This window comes from Sorghum bicolor, chromosome 2 (genome assembly GCF_000003195.3).
Source record: "Sorghum bicolor cultivar BTx623 chromosome 2, Sorghum_bicolor_NCBIv3, whole genome shotgun sequence".
Classification (NCBI taxonomy): domain Eukaryota; kingdom Viridiplantae; phylum Streptophyta; class Magnoliopsida; order Poales; family Poaceae; genus Sorghum; species Sorghum bicolor.
In genome coordinates this window covers 77472618-77493448 of record NC_012871.2, presented here as the reverse complement: position 1 = coordinate 77493448, position 20831 = coordinate 77472618, and the positions used below count along the sequence as shown (strand labels likewise).

General features: G+C 45.2%; 3 protein-coding genes across 5 annotated transcripts; all 3 read right to left on the bottom strand.

Moving 5' to 3' along the window:
• Positions 1420-6892, bottom strand: LOC8084982 (ubiquitin-activating enzyme E1 3). Of its 2 annotated transcripts, XM_021453268.1 has the most exons (7): positions 6708-6892; positions 6312-6574; positions 5750-5967; positions 4750-5544; positions 3799-4667; positions 3049-3481; positions 1420-2270 (listed from the first exon to the last, which is right to left on the bottom strand). In XM_021453268.1, the coding sequence occupies exons 2-7, from the start codon at positions 6559-6561 to the stop codon at positions 1674-1676; spliced, it is 3162 nt and encodes a 1053-aa protein (XP_021308943.1). In that variant the 5' UTR covers positions 6562-6574; positions 6708-6892; the 3' UTR covers positions 1420-1673. The 2 variants fall into 2 exon arrangements, with proteins under 2 accessions (XP_021308943.1, XP_002461268.1); XM_002461223.2 differs by lacking the exon at positions 6708-6892 and having other exon boundaries at positions 6312-6615.
• On the bottom strand, positions 8852-14487 carry LOC8084981 (SNF2 domain-containing protein CLASSY 1). Of its 2 annotated transcripts, none has more exons than XM_021453267.1 (6): positions 14067-14487; positions 13295-13392; positions 12987-13222; positions 11475-12830; positions 11144-11299; positions 8852-11051 (listed from the first exon to the last, which is right to left on the bottom strand). In XM_021453267.1, exons 2-6 carry the CDS (start codon positions 13341-13343, stop codon positions 9156-9158), a joined length of 3693 nt encoding a protein of 1230 aa, XP_021308942.1. In that variant the 5' UTR covers positions 13344-13392; positions 14067-14487; the 3' UTR covers positions 8852-9155. The 2 variants fall into 2 exon arrangements, with proteins under 2 accessions (XP_021308942.1, XP_021308941.1); XM_021453266.1 differs by having other exon boundaries at positions 13295-13389.
• Positions 15123-17289, bottom strand: LOC8077522. Its single transcript, XM_002461221.2, has one exon. The coding sequence runs from the start codon at positions 16944-16946 to the stop codon at positions 15459-15461; it is 1488 nt and encodes a 495-aa protein (XP_002461266.1). The 5' UTR covers positions 16947-17289; the 3' UTR covers positions 15123-15458.

The following is a 20831-nucleotide window of genomic DNA, read 5'->3' as shown; positions in this document are numbered from 1 at the left end:
ACAATATATAAATGTATAAAATTATGTTTCAACAATGTATAAAATGTGCTCTAACAATGTATAGAATTCCAGATGATTTCTTAATTACACGGTTGGCTCAAGAAGCATAGAAAATCAAAACACATGATAACAATTTACGAAATCTATTATTTATTTAGTCCAAATCATAATTGCTATCCATAGAAACTCGTATATGTAAGCACATAAACGAAACTGCTACAGTATCCCGACCAAAAAAAATTTGGGAACTAAACAAGGCCTCAATCTACTCGCCTGCTAACGCAGATGCAGACTTGAAAACGTCGAGACAAACGCCTGCTGCTGCCGCCATGCATGACGCAGATGCAGGACTTAGCCTCCCGAGGGATGTTGGCACCCAGCTTCAAGGTCTCGAGGACAGCCATCACTTCCGAAGCTCGCCAAGCCGCACGAGCGGCCAGGAGCTCAGACGCCGAAGCATCTACCAACGTCGGCAGCGCTCCGGATGCGTTGTTGGGAGGGAAGACGACGGCCGAGTCCCGTGGTGGGCCTAGTGGCGAGGAGGAGATAAGAGGAGGGATGGAGTGGCTGGTAGACCGTCACCATCGATGCTCCAGGAGGCGAGCACGGTGCTCATCCAGGGGTGGCGAGCTGCACTCCCAAGGGGGTGACGCGACGGCCGGGCTCCAGGGTGGGTTGCGACGGGGTGGTTGGGGGTGGCGGCGGATAGGGTGGCTGGATAGGTGGGATTAGGGTTTGGGGTATATATATTGGGTCTGGTGGATATATATATATATAAACAAAAAGAAAAAGACCTTTGCGTTATCCTATCTCCACACGGCAACATAGACTAAAATTATTTTATCTACTCTTGGATGACTAGTGACTAAACTATTTTAACTTTTTTTTTCAATGTGTTTAGAAGTTTAGTCACTAAAGTGACTAAAATTTAGCAAGGGGACCGAACAGGCCTATAGTGTTAGGCCAATAGCAAAGACACACTAAGAGCATCTTCAAGGGTTTTGCATTTGAGGTTTGCATTTGAGTAATTTGCCAAAAAGCTCCAAAAGAGGTATCCAACGGTTTTACATTTGGAGTTTGCAATTTGGACAACTTGGCAAATGAGGGAGAAACTTGGCAAAAATGCCAAGTTGTGGATGGCTTTGCAAACCCAATCGCGCGAGCAAAGTCACGCGCGAGCAAAGCGCGCGCGCCTGGAGACCTTCTATTTTTATCATTTGCCAAGTCCAAAAGACAATTCCCTTAGAGATGACCTATTTTTATCCTTTGCATTTTGTTATAGAAGTTTGCAAATAACAACAAATATCAAATCAAGTTGGCAAAGCCTTTGGAGATGCTCTAACAATTTCCCAGTTGCAAACGTCAGCATCAGCCACAGTTTTTTAAATCGAATCGACAAATAGTGATAAAGCAGACAAAAGAAAGAAAACAAATTCAAGTCACCTGTCGATTAACTTTACCAGTGTGTGTACCTTAATAATCACACCAACCCAATTAGATGAGCAGCACATCATATAACGGATGCTAAATAGAGTAACTTAATCAGATACCAGGATAGAGCCGAGCTACCATCGCCAATGTGGCAACCAACTATTCTACGCTTGACACCACTAGAGTGGGCTAGAGACGAGTTGAATGCAGTAATCTTCCTAGGGCCTGGCCTCAGATGCAGACTAGCGGAAGTAAACCGAGACGAGAGGAATGTCAATGTCATTCCCGTCATCATCCTCACATGCCACCACGACATCTATGTGCTTCCGGTATTCAGGAACCTCCACCTTTGCCACCTCCCTGGCGACATCAACAACCTTCTTCTGCAGCCTATCCTTGTGCCTCGCGAACATGCTGTTGTACAGAAGAGAAGTGCCGCAGGACATGCTGTAAGCGCTGAGGCCCTTGTCACTGAACCACTGCAGGAGTTCAGCGACAGTCAGGTTGCCCTTGATAGTCCAGCGGTCCCATACGGTCCAGCTCAGATCTTGATGCTTCATAACCTTCGCCGGAACTGGTTCGGCCATTGAGAACAGCGGAAGAGCTAGGTTGGCAAATGTGTTGCGGTAGTCCTCGATGGGGTGCTCCCCAGCAATGACCTTGTATAGCTCCAGGCACACGAGACCTGTGGCCATGGCTGTTGAAGTTGCGATGGCCGGGATGATCCTTCCAGCGATGAACTTAGCCTTCAACTTGTCAACCTCAGGAATGCTGTAGTTCCTCGCGCGCATGTTTGCAAACCCAGCTATTAAATCCATGTGAAAATTAGTGTCATCATCCTGGAAAAGCAAAGTGGATGTTAGACCGGCTATTTCATGTCAGTAGTTTGCAACATTCGTGTTTACATATCCATCTGGTTGGAAGAAACAAAATCCTATGTGCCACGAAGTAAAGCAAGCATGTCATACTACAGGACAGCCAACCACCATCGAGATAGATGAAATCACGATTTGCAACAATGGGATCTGTTCTAAGAAAAATAAGCAGTGAGATTGTACTAACTACTTATAGTGCTGATAAATGGAACTTGATGTATTGCTTGTTCATTAAGAGTAGAGAAGAAATATTTAGTAGTAGATACCAACATCAGAAAGAAAACTGACTATACACAGAAGGGAATGGGATGGGAAGAACATGCATCAAACTATTAAGGACCAAATTTATCATTATAAAGACCTAACTACTTATGGTGCTGATCAATGCATTAGGTAGATATCACTTGAACTTTCAGGAACCAGGATTCCAAGCATAAGCCCGTGCATCTCATGTGAATCTTGGACTGAGATGAAAGAAATTTTTATTTTTATTATTACAAAAGACCAGCAGAACTTTTTTTTATATATATTTGCCTTACACAACAAACTTTGCTTATTGCTTAAGCTAACTTACAAGCTGATTTGACTATTCCAGTAGGAATTGTTTTTTTTAGTATTGTCTGGTTATGTGCTGCTGCCGTAGCGTTAGCACAGGCATTATACTAGTATTAATAGTTGGGGAACCATCTCAAAGAACCTCTTAAACCTTGGATTCGAATGAATATGTAGTTGGAATACTAACCTTCTCGAATTGGATAGGTTTCATTTGGAATCCTGGAGGCAAGCCCTTGGCATATTCTTCCAACTTGGTCAAAAGGTCATTAATAACAGCAACATCATCAACCGAGGCACTAGAAAGGTTAGTAGCCTTCTCATCTGTCACAATATTCACCCCTTTCTTTGGCTCAAATTTAGGAACTGCAACCTTATCGACCGCATCAGCCAGCTTACTTGCATTCTTTGCCCAGTCAGGTATAGCAATCCCAAATGACTCTGCTCTCAGTATTGAAGCAGCCATGATGAAGTTGATGTGAGATGAATCAGTGGCTGAAAATTGCAGAGGACGGGGAAAGCGCTTTGGGGCGGACCAGAAAGGAGTGCCTGTGCTAGTAGCAGCATCTTCAGGAAAAGTGAATGTAAGCTGCTTCACGCGGTTTGAGAAATAATCCTCAAATCTGACATAAAACCAAATGAAATCAGTTAATCTTGCACAAAAACTAAAGGAACACAGATGCATGTCCAAGAATAACAAATTAATTTTGTCTGGTCAAAGTACAACACTTCTTAAATTTTAACTGTTCTCAGCTACAAAGGGAATCAACTTGAACAGATGTTGGTTAAATTAGCAGTACAATGTCATAAAACTGATAATTCATTTATCATAAGGTGGGTAAGAGGAAGATGTGGAATCCCACAGAAGTGAAGAAAATAGTAACATATATCATATACAGAAGAATTGAAGAAATGTGGACAATAGAAAGCATGAACATACCTCAATCGGGCCCAAGTTATACAATCCTCAAATGTATTGCATCGCTCCTTGTCAAGACATTCAGAGACGCGTTCAAGTAATTCCCTTGCTTGGGCATCACCTGCCTTCCTCATGGCAGCAGCATATTGAGCAGGATTAGACAGAAAAGAATTTACTTCATTTGGTGTTTTCTCTAGCAAACCCTCAAACTCTGAACGGGCCCATGTCAAGCAATGATCAATGTTGTGTGGAAAAGAATGGACTGTGCACATGGGTGCCTGCTTCTCGGGTGGGTCTCTAGAAGCTCCATAATTTTCAGTAAGGTGAGGAATGACCATTTGTGTATTGCACTTTGCACCCAATGTCCCTGACTCCAGTAGTGGCTTCTGGAAGTACAGGCACCTCATGTCCATATACATCCTAGCATTCACATTATCAAGGGCATTGATAACAACATCCAGTCCATCCCAGAATGTGTCATGGAACACATTTTCGGTATCTGGAGAGGCACGGTTCTGAAGAGCATCAATTTGGAGGCTGGGGTTGATAGCAATGGCGGCTGCAGCAGCTACAGTAGACTTTGCTTGCCCAATGTTCCAGTCACGGAACAGAAACTGGCGACTCAGATTGCTTTTCTCAATGACATCGTCATCTGTTATAGTTAGCTTTCCCTTGGAGCTGCAAGAGACACCCATTAAGGCAAGGTTCTTCAAGAACTCACAACCAAGAGCGCCAGAACCCACAATGAAAATATTTGCATCTAGCATCTTCTTCTGAAGCTTGGAACCAAAAACAGAGACCTGAGCATCATAGCGGCTATTTGAAGGCTTCAAGTCTTGGGGATCCAACTGATATGTAGGGAGAGATTCAACAGAATCAAAGTAGAAGAACTGCATAAGGTGGAGTTTCATCAGACAAGGATAAGAGGTGCCACTATAAACAAAGAAGATATACATTATTCAAAAAGCAAACCTGGTAAAGCGGATGGAATTTCCCTGAACATGCCTTCACAACTTCTTGACCAACAATACCACCAAACATTGCAGCCATTGGGTTCAAAACAGCTCGAGAACCACTTGCAAAATGACAGAGCAACTTTTCATCAATGTTTTCCAGCTTCGGACCAACAGATGCTTCATTAATATCAGCAGCAAACTTGAGGAAAGTTTGAGCATCCTGCTCACAGCCAGCGGTAGGATACCGCCCATGTTCCTTCTTAAATTTATCCAGAGCTTGAAAGGCTAGATGAAGCACAGGTGATCGTTCAAACTTTGAAAAATCACTCAGAAGGAAATCGCCAGGATCTCTCATTGCATCTCTTAGTGCCTTGAAACGTAGAACCTTTGGTTCCTTCACTTGTGCAACGATACCACCTTTTGTATAAACACCATAGCTACTTGTGTCCTCCTCAATGCTAAATGAAAACGGCCTAGCATTTTTTACCTTCCTTGGTTTTCCATCATTCAATTCTGCCATGCCTTGGACCTCAGAGAAAACAACAAGATCACCGTCCTGAAACTCAAGCCTCTCATCATCAACACAGGATACCATTGCAGGACTGTCATTGCTGATGGATGCAATTATACCAGTATGTGGATCTTCACCATCAACATCAAGGACAGTAAACTCAGGTCCAAAATCACAGAAGACACTGCCGAAAAGGCCACAGACTTCAGCTTTGATAAAAGAGATTGGAGGCTGGTGGCTGTGACAATAGTCGTCAAATTCATAAGCCTTCTCCAAACTTATATCAGTGAAAACAACAGCCTGTGAAATCAAACAAGCTGTGAGTTAAGTAATCATACCAAATAGACAAGAAATGTGTGAAATCAGAAATTTAATGCTTTGGCAGGAAACAAACAAATTAAAGCTGTCAGCAACCACGAAATGCATCACAGATTCACTGGATCATGATCAAATGATACTGCAAGTCAAAAGCAAGGAAAGATGGTACTGAGGACTAGAGACGAACCTGGAACTTAGAAAAGTGCTCTGATGTCAATTCCTCTGTTAGAGCAGAGACCAGAACAGCGTTATTCAGCTCTTGCAGCTTTGACACACAGGCTACAGCCCTGTTCTTTCCGACATCTTGCTCTGATAAGAAGAAATTGCCAGACAAGTCCCACATTTCCACCATTTTGACATCATGTATGGTGACAGATTTGACTCCAGCAAGAGCAAGATTTTTTGCTGCAAAAGTGCAGCACAATTTTTTTTTAATGCGACATACATAACACGTGAAAGAAGTTGATGTGTGTGTTTTTATAAGAACAAGTTGATGTGTTGTTAGAATCAGCCGGTATGTAATGCTTAATATGTGGGCTAATCTAAAATTGCAGAACCCCCACCACCCCCCCCCCCCCCCCCAAAAAAAGCAATGCTAAGCACAGACATGACAAATACTGAAATTCACAACAGGAACTTGGCGTCTAATCCATTTAGTATTCTTTCTGCGTTCCAGTAACGAGGATTCAGGCATTGCGTCATGAATCTGAAAATGCAGGACGGCAAGGGAAAGGGGGGGGCAGACGAACCAATCTCAGCACCCAGGCCATTGAGGCCAGAGACGAGGACATCGGCGGCGAAGAGGCGGCGCATTGTCTCCCTGCCGTACACGGCGAGCTGCCTGCTGTGCAGGTCCTCGTCGATCTCCGGTGCCGCCCCATTCCGGGTGCCGTTACTGGCCGTCCCTACGGCGGCGGCGGCGGAGGATGGCGATTCCCCCAGCTTAGCCCTCTTGGACTCGCCGCCGTCGGCGCCCGCGGACCTCTTGGATGGAAGCATAGCAAGGAAACCCCTGCGCAGAAACCGTAAGCACCTCATCGCGAACGCCGAATCCGAAGACAGCGCGGAAAAGAGAACACATGTACTAGTATTTATTCGTAGCAAAGCAATATCAATCGGGAGGGTGGGACGAACGCGATGCTTACCTGGGCGGGCTCGCCGGTGGGGGAAAGGAAGGGATCGGAGGCGAGGGAAGGTGCTTAGCGTGGCGGCTAGGTTAGGGATGGGGCTCGGGAGAGTGAGAGAGAGCTCTTCAGTATTATTCGTGTCGAGGCGAGGGAGGGACTAATGGAGGGGAGGGGAGGGGAGGCGGCGCCGCCGCCTGGAAGAGGCTGACGGAAGGTATTTATATATACGGGAGGAGCCGCAGCGCAGCGGACAGGGCAAACCTGCACAGCACACAGGTAAACAAAAAATCTAAACACATGGCCTCTCTCCTTTAGTTCCTCCATTTTATTTTACCAAAAGTTTTGATATTTTAGTCTATTTTTTGTAAAAATAGATCTAAACACCATTATTGTTAAATAATGTAAAATTGGGACTCTTAAGTCCCAAAACTGTGCAAAATTGCTTTAGGTCGCGAGCTGCCTCTCTTTTCCTTTTAATTAATATAGCAGAATGTCAAAACCTTTTGTGTATCTAAACACCTCATCTAAAATTCATAATGCCAAAACTTTGGTGCAAAATATTTGCTACCAAATCTTTTGACGTGGCTAGGAAAACTAAACGTCAAATCCATCACTTTTTCCCCCAAGGAAACCAATAACCTGGTTCTTATGGCCAAGTTATTATACAACTGGATTACTGCATGTGAAATATTTTTTATATGTATCTTTATCCTAATCCCTCGTCATTTTCAATTGTTGTACAAGATTTTTTTTTCTTGCTTTGCTTACACACAAGCGTGTCCATCATGGCACATTCAGAGCAAAGGTGGATACGTACGTTTTAAGGCCCGTTGGATCCCTCCAGTTTTTGCTAGTGAATTGACTTTTAGAAACTAGGTGAGATATAAACAGGCCAATTTTTACCGCTAGTTTTCTTATATTCTTAAAAATCAGGAAGCTTTTGTCAGTTTCTTGTGACCAGTACAGTAATAAATTAAAGTCAGATTCTGAGAGATCCAAACACCCCGTCAATTTTTGCTCAGAATCCATGCATATTATAAGGCTTTGTTTAGACGTGAAAACTTTTTAGATTTCGCTACTGTAGCAGTTTCATTTGTTTATGGCAAATATTGTTCAATCATAAACTAATTAGAGTCAAAAGATTCGTCTCGTGATTTACAGGCAAACTGTGTAATTAGTTTTTGTTTTCGTCTATATTTAGGCCTTGTTTAGTTCCAAAATATTTTGCAAAATAGACACTGTAGCTTTTTCGTTTGTATTTGACAAATATTATCCAATCATGGACTAACTAGGCTCAAAAGATTTGTCTCGTCAATTCCGACCAAACTGTGCAATTAGTTTTTATTTTTGTCTATATTTAGTACTTCATGCATGTGTCTAAAGATTCGATGTGACGGGAAATCTGAAAAATTTTGCAAAATTTTTTGGGAACTAAACAAGGCCTTAATGTTTCATGCATGTGCCGTAAGATTGAGTGTGACGGAAAATCTTAAAACCTTTTTGGTTTTTGGGTGAACTAAACAAGGCCTAAGAATTAGAGAGATAAAATGGCTTTTAAGAATCCAAAATTGATCCAAAAAGGACTTTAGCCTTAGTTCTGTAGAGAAGTACATAGCCCGTAGAAGCAAAGCACATAGCAGCATAGATCATCTAGCGCCCTGCCATGGTACAGACCCGTGTTGGATTCCCGGCTGGTGCATTTTTTTAAATAAAAAAAATCAGTCAGTCTCTGATTAGTGTTTGGACATTCCAACAATTTTCTTCTTCTGCAAAAGGGCCTTTGGACAAGTAGTATGGTGGTACTGTGTGACTGCCTCTCAATATCTTCTTTGCATATGCGCACCGGAGGCTAGAGAGTTCTTTGCATGTACACGGCGTATGTCGTGGAGTACAGTATGTGGATTGTGTGGGTCCAGTTATACCCGATAAAAAACAATTTTCTTCTTGTTTCTGTTTATTCATACTCATGGTGATCTGTCTAGTGTCTGCACATTTCATTTCATTTTTGTCTTATTTTATCCATGGTGATTTGGACATTCCATCGGGCATGTACAGTACGTGTTTTACATAGCATCTTGTGTATTGATTTTAATTTCCTGAAGATGAAGAAAAATAAGACAAGGAGTATGTGAAAATAATCTAGAAATCAAGGCATAGATAGCTGATAATCAAGTAGTAATAATGCAAGTCTAGTAGCAGGCAAGTGCATCTTTGTTAGGACTAATACAGTACAAAAGCATGAGGAGATCTCAAGATTTTTCAAAGTCTTAATGAAAGAGATCCCTATATTTCTTTTTCCCAGCTAAAACCACCAGACTACAATTACAAAGGTGGTCTTTTCCATAGCATAGCAGGTCAAATGCAAAGCATGGGAGGAACGATAATATATTATAGGACACATACTCGTAACCATGTACTCCAGGACAGGGGAACAGATATTCTGAATAATATTCTACCATTTCTTTTTCAGTCCTGCTTCACTATCATATGGAAAGTATTGGTCTCATCTTCATCAGCAAGCTCCTTCAGAACCTCATCATCGATTTCAGTCACACGGTTTTGCATTGGGTCATCGAAATAACGCCCAAAGAAGACCATTTTCGCGATCCAAGCTTTCCTCCTGTTACTGTTGTATTTATCTTCCTCCCATGTCCCAGACGCCACAAGAAGGTAGACAAACACCATTCTCTCCTGGCCAGGTCGGAATGCCCTTGCGATTGCCTGCCTGGTCTTCGAATGGTTCCACTCCGAATCCAGCATCACCAATCTCGATGCACCGGTCAAACTGATACCCTCGGCACAGGCTGTTGTTGAAGCAATCAGCACCTTCCTCTTCCCTTCTCTGTCACTGTTGAATTTATCCATGACATCTGACCGCACAGGCAGTTCTTGATCTCCTTGCAGCACCAGGACTTCCTGCCCAAGACGCCATCCAAAGACTATCTCTATCAGCTTGACAAGAAAGGTTATTGGGGCCACGTTGTGGCAAAATATCAGGACCCTCTCCCCTCTGAATGAGGACTTGTGCAAAAGATCAATCACAAACTTTGCCTTGCAACCAACAGCAAAGTTCCGCTTGTACTTCCCAACTCTAGCTACTTCTGCTGGTGTGAAGTAAGTGCTAGCACACCTGGTTGTGTTTATAAGCCAAGGATGGATAGAAGCAATTGTGATGAGCAACTCAATCTCGAGAAGGTAACGCGCATTGTCTGCCAAGGGCATTGACAGTTTCGCCAGGACCTCTTCCTGGACGTCAGTGGGTTTCATGAAAAGGGTATACACATGTATACCTGGAAGAATGTTCAGTTTTGTCCCTTCAAATGAATCGATGAATCCATGAGTAAGATCATTTAACAAGGAGATGCCATCCATTCTGTCATGTTTGCTGCTAGACTCGATCTTCTGCCCCACTCTTTCCACAAAAATACGCCTTGCCAGTGCTTCTTGATGTTTGCCAGTTCTGCTCCGTGTTTTCTTTTCTGATTCTGGAACTAGCGTGGTCATAACATCGTTGACAAAACGAGGTCTGGCCAAAGATAAGGTGTTGAAATACTCTTCAAAGTTGTTCTGAAAGACTGTACCAGACAAGAGTATTCTGAATTCAGTCTTCACCTTCATCAGCAACTTTCTCAACTTTGATTTGTTGCTTCTTGGGTTGTGCCCTTCATCAAGAATCAATAGCCCAGGGTTGTTCATCAAAACTTTCGTTATGAACTCCTGATGATGCAACTTTGAGTCTTCTTTCGTAAGCGATAAGAAAGAAGAATATGTCATGAGAAGAATGCTTGGTTCCTCATGCCACTTGCATAATTTGTCTAGACAATCCATGATGCGCATTGTTTTCCATGTTGGTTGGTGAAAATTCTTTAAAACCACCTGCAGTTTCGAACTAAGACCCCTCATCAGTTTGCTTGTCCTGTTAGAGTGGTGAAGCACATGTAACGGAAGCAAAATGCCCCATTTCTGAAACTCTCTCCTCCATGTATGGATTGCGGCTTTTGGAGTAAGGACCAATGGTCGGCTTCTTGGGTGAACTTTCAAGTAACTGACAAGAAATGAAATCAGCAACAGAGTTTTACCCGCTCCTGGAGTATGTGCAACCACACAACCACCTCTACTCGTTGAATCATCCATTTCTTCAAGCTGTAATGATCCTGCCAAGTTTTTCCATATAAATTCGAAGGCTTTTCTTTGATGAGCAAGTAGCTTTGGTTCCAGAACAGGGATTGAAGACCACACATTCCCAGATTCCTTACTTTTGGAGGATTCTGGAGCACAAATCTCAAAAAAAGAAAGATCAAGTACATGATCATCCTGACCAAAATGGCTCTGTTCAAGCCTCTTGTGGTCCTTACCAGTAAACTGCGCAAAAATGAAATATGCATACAGTCAATAATGGGGTCCCAAGTAAAATAAAGGAAAAAAATGCTAATTTGATTGATATTTGAAGCTACCATCGGTGGAAAGATATCCTTTGCCTCAGTGCATACAACATTGCACAGTCTGCAGGTCAGACCAAGCTGTTCGTCCAGCATGCAGTCATGATGACAGTGTTCTCCTCTTTTTCCTAAATCAGTATTGCTCTCATGATCGGCTTCTGAATCTGTTGTCTGGAAGTCCAAACATTTTATTAACTATGACAACGAAAACAAATATGTTTGTATCTTAAATAATGCTAGGTAGAACAAATATATTCATAGAAAGAGAGGAAAGCAATTGTTTGCGTGTTCCCAAACTTAAGCTCCCTCCACAGCAACTACAAAAGAAAATTCATGCTTCACTCACCTGCTTTTGCTCATCAATTGCTACTGTGGCCAGTGCATAGTCCATTTCTTTCCACAATTCTTGAAGCTCATCCTTCTCCTCTTGACTATCAGCGGAAGATGGCCACATAAAATCCTCTTCTTGGTAAGCATGTCCACAGCCATTCAATATCTGGGCATCAATCTTAAAGTCAGAATCTCTCTCCACTTCACACTGGATATTTCCAATGCATTGTTCTATCATTCGCTTGTACTCTCTTTGGCACATGCCTTTCTTTCTTTTCCTACCCCTCTTTTGGCAGAATGCTGGTTCACTATTGCCATCTAGGCTTCGAGAGGAAGCAAATGACTTTAGTCGAAATGTTGGACGATTGCACTTCTCTATATTCTTTGCAGGCGTATGTGGAATATGAGAATCTGAACACCCTTGGTCTGTTGCGTTCTTCTTTGTTTCCATGGAGGTTTGGTTTTCTTTTATAGGCAAAGAGCACTGATTTCTTTTCACTGGGTATTTGTGTTGGCCTTTCATAGACCTTGGGTCTTCCTTGACCACGAAAGACCTGGAAACTTTTTTCTTCACCCCAGGATTTCCTAAGACCTCTTCATCACTTGATTCTGTCTGCTCTGATGAATAAAAACTCAAGTCGCTCTCTGAATTTTCATTCTTATTAGATGGTCCATATGCTTCTTTCTTGTTGTAGGTCCGATTGAAATTAGGTGCATCATAACTAGTAAAGCGGTCTGGTTGAGTTTTCATACGCTTTGAGCGTCTTATGTCCACATGCTCATACAAGACTTCAACATCTTGTGCACTATCAGATTCGTGCTTCACTGCGGTACACCCATCTTCTATGAGATTGTCTTCTTTAACCTGAGTGATTAGAACTGTTCTGATAATTGGGCGTAAAGCCTCAGCACGTGGTTTGAATGATATTATGTCCATGCTCTTCCCAAAACCTGGAGGTATGCTCATGGAATCAATACTATACCGTGCTTGGTCTCCTTTGATGATCTGATAAATGATATTGCCATCAACCAGCTTGATGCTGAATTCCATTCCCCTCAGGCTAGACAAAACTATCAGGTATGCGACTTCTAGGGAGAATCTAGCACTCAGCAGCTTACTTCTATTATGATGGAAGCAGTCCACTGCAGAATTCCATTGCACGCTTCCATCCTGGAGCTCCTCAGATTGGAGATTTTGCAAGATGCAAACATCGTCTATCGTCACTACGTCAGCTATTGTACCAGATATCACTTTTTCTTTGCTGCCCGGGCACTGGTCTTTATAGAAAATAACGGCAAACAAGCAGAGGCACCGATCCAATTGATGATTTCTCTTGATTTTGATGAGCCTTGCATCACGACACAACGGTACCTGCACATATAGTGGAACAAAGCGGTTGTGAGATGATACTATCCAATGACATGGACACACCAAGAAATGGTAGAGTCGTTCTCCATATTGATAGGATAGCAAAGATTTGGAAGATGTAAGGAAGTGGACATGAAACAAAGTAGTCAAGTGGCATACCGAATCTTTTGTTTCTCCTCCGTAAGTGGCTTGCCATACGCAGACATCAGCGCCCGGCTTGAGAACATGTGAGCAATCAGAGCAAGTTGCCTTTCTAGAACGTATGCGCAGATAGGACCCATCAATGTCATGCTGAACTGTGGATCCAGAGGAGACAAATTTTACAAGCAAAGCACCATCCCGTATCCTTATAGAATTCACTCCATGCCATGATCCGTTATGAAACGCTTCGAACGCTGCAAGATTCAAAGTTTTTGTCCTGTAACAATGCTGGCACAAGAAATGCAGGTGCTGAAACTATTACTTACGAACTGAACCGATGGGGTTGTTGTGGTGGCCTGTGGATCCCTTGACCATGTTGTCAGCAATACTACTTGAAGCACATGATCACAAACTCAAGTGCCTGCTAAACAGAACATAGGAAAAAGTTTACATCATAGTTAATTACCAAAATAGAATGTAGCGAAGCATCGCCCCAGGCAATGCATCTTGTTTACTGATGGTAGCACGTGTTGAAACAACTGCTTTCTTTTTGAAGGATAAAGATCAGGGTACGCATAACACTGGCACCGTGACACGCACTAACAGTCGAGTCGATAAGCAAATGTACTGTTAGAGTTATGTTATGCGAAAGGATCTTTGCTGGGTACAGACTTTATTCTGCCTTATTTACACTCTGCAAGCACAAGCTATCCTGGTTCAAAGTTATTAGGCATTATTATTATGGTAAAAAATCATGAGTGTGGCTGAGTAGAAAACTTTGGCGAAATCGCACAAGGATTGTATGTGCCTGCTTACAGAAAGAAGAGAAAACATGCTCTGCTTATATTGAACTGAACTGAATAGAAGTAGAAACCATGGACAGAAGATAAGATGTTTCTCCGCAGCTGGTTAATGGTTAGTACTATTACTCTAAACCAGTGCTCTGCTCACTGAACACAAATGGAATGCAACAAAGATTCGGGTTTGGTTACGGGTGACTCACGGCGGCAACTCCAGCCCCAGTTGTGAGTTTTGACTTTTGAGAGAGATGAAGGAGATAACCAAACCCATCCAAGAAAAAGCAGAGCTGGGCCTTACCAGTTACCGGAAGAAGGGAGAAGAGAATCAGTCTGCAGGTGTGGATGTGGAGTGCGGTGGTCGGCGGCCGGCGGCCGGCGGAGTATTCCAAGGTTGGGGGCGGAAGAGAAAGTGGAGTGGAGTACACAGCCAACAAATGGCATCGCCTTATTATTAACTAAAAATCCACCAACAAATGGTGTCGTCTTTCTTCTCGCGGGCGGGCCCCAGCGAGCAGTGAAACCAGCCCAAACGCCACAAAAGAAGATAAAAAGTGCTTGTGGATGCTGTCTGCCACCATGCCATGCCATAACCTCAAGGGCGAGCCAAGGAATTCATGGCCTCCCAAGTGAGGAAGCGTATTCATCGTCATTTGGCAAGGCATCCAATCCAATCAATGACAGAAAAGGCCAGACATGTTCCAGTTCCAGTTCCAGTAGACGCCTCCGTTGTTTTGTGGCAGAAACAGGGTGCGAGAAAAACTGCCCTCTCTTGCCCCGCTTTTTACAGAAAAAAAAAAAAAAACAGATATGTTCGCACAAGGTGTTCCTTTCCTCCACATGATCACCACCACATCACACACTCCAGTAGAGTATCTGACAAAAACAATGTAGGCAGAAGGCAGGCTACAAGCAACCGGCATTACATCAACCTGAATCTCAACTTCTCTCTCGGCACCATAGTAGTATGCAGATGAATAAAAGCATTTCCACCTTGTGCAAAAACATCTACATAGACCATACTCTGCTCCAGCCTCCAGGCCACAATAATATGTAGAGGTAATGCTACTGCCGGGGAACTCCAACAATTATTTCGAGCTGCTTATATACATAAGGCACACAAACTCTGTATCATTTGCTCCATTTTACAAGCCTTCTGCACCTTTATCAGGGAAAAAAAACTAGGGTGCCCTTAACATCTGAAAATACTACTATGCACTAGTTAGCGAGAAATTATCTTTTCCTAAACAATGTCAGTGTATTTGCCAGCAAAGTGGTGAACACAACACGTAGAGTAGCATGTCCAACTGCAGGAACCAAAGTGTCAACAGTTCACACTGATCCTTTGAATCATGTGTCAATAATAAATTCACTGATAATTCATTCCAATTGTTTGCTCAACAGGGGCAATCGCAAGGCACAGTGATTTTTACTGGGAATGCAACTACCCCTAAGTACATTTCTTTCCCTTCACTTCACCTTACCTACTCCTTTAATCCTTTTTCAATTAACTACACATCCTAAACAGCGTAAAACAATTCAATTCCTCAACTGCCCATGTTTACAAGGAAAAATGAATACAGTGTGGAAATAAATTACTTAGTCAAAACCTTTTGTCATCTGTCTTTGAACTCTATCTGCACTGCGATATTTCCAAATGTCTGTACCAGAGACGAGATTACCAATCAAGCCTTTACCACCACTGATGCACAAGAACGCCGCTCTCCCGCAGCGAGCTGAAAAGGTCCAAGCACTCCTCGTAGGTGTTCTCATACTTGGGCGACCGCTCGCCAGGGCAGCACTTCTGCCACCGATTGTAATGGCACTCCAGGAAAAGCTCGTCGACCAAGCAGATTGCGCCAGTGTCAAACAGCCTTGGGATCAAATCAAACTCGGTCCCCTCCACGTCCATCTTCATCACCACATAGTCCTGCTCCGTCACGGTCTGCTTCAACCACTCAGCAAAGTCAAACGCAGGGACACTCCTGACCTCGCCGGACATCTTCTTCCCGGTGGCGGGGCGGATGCGCCCCATGCCACGGCCATTGGCCTTGGCCTCGTCCTCCTTTCCAGGATCACCATTGATCTCGAATCTGAGTGTCTCATTCTTGACCCAGGCTGCATAAGGAAGCAACGTGACACCCTTCTTCGCCGCGTATTCAGAGTGGAACGCCGGGTCAGCTTCAATGGCGAACACCTGGAAGGTGTGGTTCTGCTTAGGGTACTGCTTGCGGAACCAGCTGCCGATACTGGAGCCGTAGCTGCGCGCGCCAACGTCGACATACACGTACCGGCGCTTGAAGCTGATATCGGCCAGGGCCGGGAGGTACTTGATGTTCTTGATGTTTCTCTTGAGCGTGAGCCACGGTTTGAGTGGCTCTTCCTGGATCAGTGGCTCGGCGTGCGCGAGGAGCTGGAGCCTGTGATCCCCAACCGAGCAGTTGTTCACTGATGAAGTCCCCGTGCCCATGCCCGTGGGATGAGGAGGATTCTTCTGGAAGACAAGCTCCCGGAGTGTGGAGGAGCCGACGTCCTGGGCGTCGATCTCGCGAGATCGGAGGAGGCGGAGCGACGGGAGGAGCGCCTGGATCGAGCGGAGGCTGTAGGCGTCGGCGGCGCTGGACGTGAGCACGACGAGATGGCCCTCGGGCTTGAGGATCCGCGCGGCCTCGGCGGCGAGGTCGGCAGGGCGCTTGGCGGCGTCGAGGGCGCGTCCCGCGAAGACGAAGTCGACGGACGACGCGTCGAACGGCAGTCTCCGGTCGTCCCCCGCGACGACGAGCGGGGGCGCGCGCTTCCTGGCGACGGCGACGGCTTTGGCGACGCCGAGCTCTCGCATCGCGAGCGCCTCCTGCGCGCCGCCGAGGCAGACGGCGCGGGATGCCGGCGAGAGGGCGGCGGCGGCGAGGTGCGGCGCGAGGAGGGCGGCGTGGTATTCGACGGCCCTGCGCCAGCGGCGGGTGCGCCAGGCCTCCGGCGACGGGACGTCGGCCTGGACGACGTGGGTCCTCGTGGAGGTTGTGGCGGTTGTGGCGGCGGGCCGGTAGAGCGGCCAGCCGGCGGGTCCGGTGGATACGGCGAGGAAGGCGCCGTAGAGGAGGCGGAGCGCGAGGGCGGCGACGGCGAGGAGTAGCAGGCGGCGGAGGAGGGAGCACCGCCGCGGCGGGGAGGAGGGGTCCATGGTGGGCCCCCGGCCCGTGGTGAGGGAGTGGAGAAGGGGTTCGGTGCTGGTGCTAGTGTAGTGCTAGCGGGAGCAGAAGCGGGCGGAGGTGTGATTGGCGCCGACGAGGGAGGTGAGGAGGGGGAGGGTGGAGCGGAGGAAGGTGGGAGGAGGAGGGGGGTAATCGGAGGATCCTACTCCTTCCATGGGTCGGGTGGGATTACGTTACCGGCGGTGGATTGGGTATGGCTCCTGCGGCGGCGGTGCCATCGCCATGGGATCGGATCGGAGGCCGGACCCTTTCCTTGGGGAATCAGAGCAGAGGAGGGAGGAGATGGGAATTCGGCGCGGAGGAACGCGGCGGGTGGGGGGCCTGGCCTGGCTGGCTGGCTGGCTGATAGCGCTCGTTTGGGCCTGGGATTGCGTATGTATTACGGTCGTGCCACTCCCTCGGATGGAGCGCCCGCGACCGTCCCAAAGGCAATGGCAGTTGGAGTAAATTGGGCCCTAAACCAAGGCAAGGCTTTGCTTTCAGATTGGCTGGGCCTTCGTGTCACCTGACTGGGCGCGGGCGGGCCAGGTAAAATAACGGGGAAACGGGGACGCGCTTTTGGTTTCGGCCACAGCTTTCATGCGTGCCAGGCTGCCATGCCAATCTGCCGTAAACCGGACCCATCACCCAAGCCGTCGCCCAAATTAAATATTTGATATCTCCACTATAATTGAAAACTTCTTGGGCCATTAGACCACACAAACTCACGTCCCAATAAACTCATCTCCACCGCAGCCCACTAATTCGGCCCACTAATCTCTACCATAACCAGACCAGGTCAATCACGGTTAATCAATCTACGTCTTGTGCTAACGACGACCGCCTGCTGCCGGATCTGCCGGAGCAGGAACGACGGGAAGGGCACCAGCCTGCGTGCACGACGGGAGCGACGAGGGCGCTGAGGGGTTCTACGAGACGGAGCGGGACAAGGGGCAGTTCCTGTGCCTGGTGTGCGAGGGGAGCGGCGCCAGGGTGGGCAAGAGGTTTGCCGGGTGCGCCGCGCTCGTGCAGCACGCCGGGTCATTCGCCCGGAGTCCCGGACCAAGACGAAGCTGGCGCACCGCACGTTCGCCGACGCCGTCGGCCTCCTTGTCGGATGGGGCGCAGGCCGGATCGCTCCTCCGCCGGTAAGCATCATGTTCTCTCGTCGTGGTCCCGCGTTCATGTGCCGGTCTGCCAGATTGCTGAATGATTCGGTGTTTTGATCTTCTGAAATGCAGGCAGACACTCATAGCGATGGCGCTTCTGATCAAGTTGATCACGTAGAAATGGAGCTGTCGTGACTCCTGATGACTGCAGTCTCCGGCAACAAGCTTTTTGTTGTTTTCTCATAACTACGCGGTTTTAGAGTGGAGACTGATCGGGATGGAAACAGTGTGTAGCATGGTTCCGAGTGCATTAACAATCTACGGTTAATCAATCTACGTCTCCCTTCCTCAAGCGCGGTATTCTAATCTAAATGGTGGAATGGTTTTTTTGAATTGGAGTGTATTTCATTACTCTCCGATCATAGCTGAATCGCTGAATCGCTGGACACAGAATCTAAAATAGCAAGAAGAAAATTCTGTTGCCTTCGGATATAGGTTCAGATGGCTGATGGGTGATTTCTGAACCTATATGCATGTACGGCCTTGTTTAGTTCCGAAAAGATTTCGGATTTCAGTACTGTAGCACTATCGTTTGTTTGTGACAAATATTATCCAATTATAGACTAATTAGGATCAAAAGATTCGTCTCGCGATTTCCAGCTAAACTGTGTAATTAGTTTTTGCTTTTATTTATATTTAATGCTTCATGCATGTGCCGCAAGATTCGATGTGACGGGGAATCTTGAAAACTTTTTGCTTTTTGGGGTGAACTAAAGCCTTGTTTAGTTTGGGAAAAATTTTGGATTTCGCTACTGTAGCACTTTTCGTTTGTTTGTGGCAAATATTATCCAATCATAGACTAACTAGGATCAAAAGATTCGTCTCGCGATTTACAGGTAAACTGCGTAATTAGTTTTATTTTCATCTATATTTAATGCTTCATGCATGTGCCGTAAGATTCGATGTGACGAGAAATCTTGAAAAATTTTGGAAACTGAACAAGGCTTAAACAAGGCCTACATCTGAATGTTTGCATATTATTTCTATAGTAAGTAACTAATAAAAGTGTATGAGATCATAGTATAAGTCTCTGACTAATCATGCAACGTCTAATGATAAAATTCATGAATGCCCTTTTGCAGTTCCTTTTTCTTCATTCAGGAGGCTTCAATGTCTACACCTAGACATACACGCGATGCGCTAAGCGACATCACCAACGTCACAGGTATGCTTTTAATAATTGGGTGTTTTTTCTAATTTTGTAATCTAATTCAAATTGGTCAAAATTCTTGCTAAAGATGAAGCCTCGTCGAGGCGGGCTCAAACATCGCAAGGTCGCAATCGTCGTGCTGAGATAAACGATGAACGAAGGGAGGATATAAATAGAAGACAACGTGAGTATCAGCGTGATCGTCGAGGGAGGATGACCGAAGAAGAAAGAGAGTATCAACGTGAGTATTTGCATCAATGAACGATTAAATATTGACAAAATATTATCTGTCATTCATAGCTATCAAGATCACTAAGGACGGAGTTCTTGGCTGAAATTTTGGCGAGTCGTGCAAACCAGTGCTACGACAACATCCCTGACGATATCCAATATTTGATTAAAAAGTTAGAGAAAATATAAAGATGTCTTTATGTACTGATGATTCATAAAATATATATAGACTTAAAAACAATTAACCAAAATTAAAACTCTAAAAAATTAATATAGCATTCCCTAAAAAAAACCGTGGCGTTAGCACGGGCATTATACTAGTTTGCATAGAGTACACTATTTATGAAATAAAAAAATAGAAAGTAATTTATAACATGAATTTTTTAAGTTTAATTAATCCATAATTAGACACTAATTGTTAAATAAAACAAAAGAGTTACTGTATTTATTAAACTTTAACGCCTCCAACCAAACGCTCCCTTCAACGGTAGCCCAAATGTTTTTTTTTAAAAAAACGTTAGTCCGTACGGTACCGCTGGTACGTTTTGCTTTTTAACTCAAACCTGTATATAGGATAGTATATGTCATTTGTTTGGTTTGAGTCTATTGGTTAAACATGATTATCTAAGATATTGTTTGGTTGGTAGGATAGTTTTGGTACAATTACCTTTTCTTTGTTAATATTTTTATTGAACAACTAGAGCTTGTTGCCTAGCATCGCACTCATCATCACCACTTCTCTTATCTTTGACCGTCTTTCTCTACCTCGAGCATCGACAATAGCAGTGCCTATGGTGTGGCCGAGGCCCACCCTACTGCACCCCGCGTGCGCGATGAAAGAGCTCAACCTTGCACGGCAGTGAGGAAAAGAGAGCTCTAATATCCATGCACGTCCTACAATCATCGCCGCCACGGTCGTCACCTCGCCTTCTGCCTCACCCCACAAAGAAGATCAGGGGACTATAGAAGAGAAGACAAGAACCGCATGATGATGCCACCAGACTCCATTGTCTCGCTTCTCTGTCATGGCTAGGTGAATGGAGGAAAGGAGGGAGACACCTTGCCGTCGTCGCCAAACTCTGTTGTCACGCCTCTTTGTCACGACCAAAGAAGGGGGAGGCGAGAACCACTCACCGTTGCCGTGGAATACACATAGGGGTGGACAGGCAAGAAAGATACGTGCTTAGCCAAGCCTAGCTAACCGAAAACGGTTGTCCTTGACGTTTCCCACAAGCCTAACCTAAGGGTGGTCAATGGCTTACCTAGGCTAGACCCCACGCTCTAAACAGGCTGGCTTCCTAGATCCTAGTTAGGTTTGGCCACCC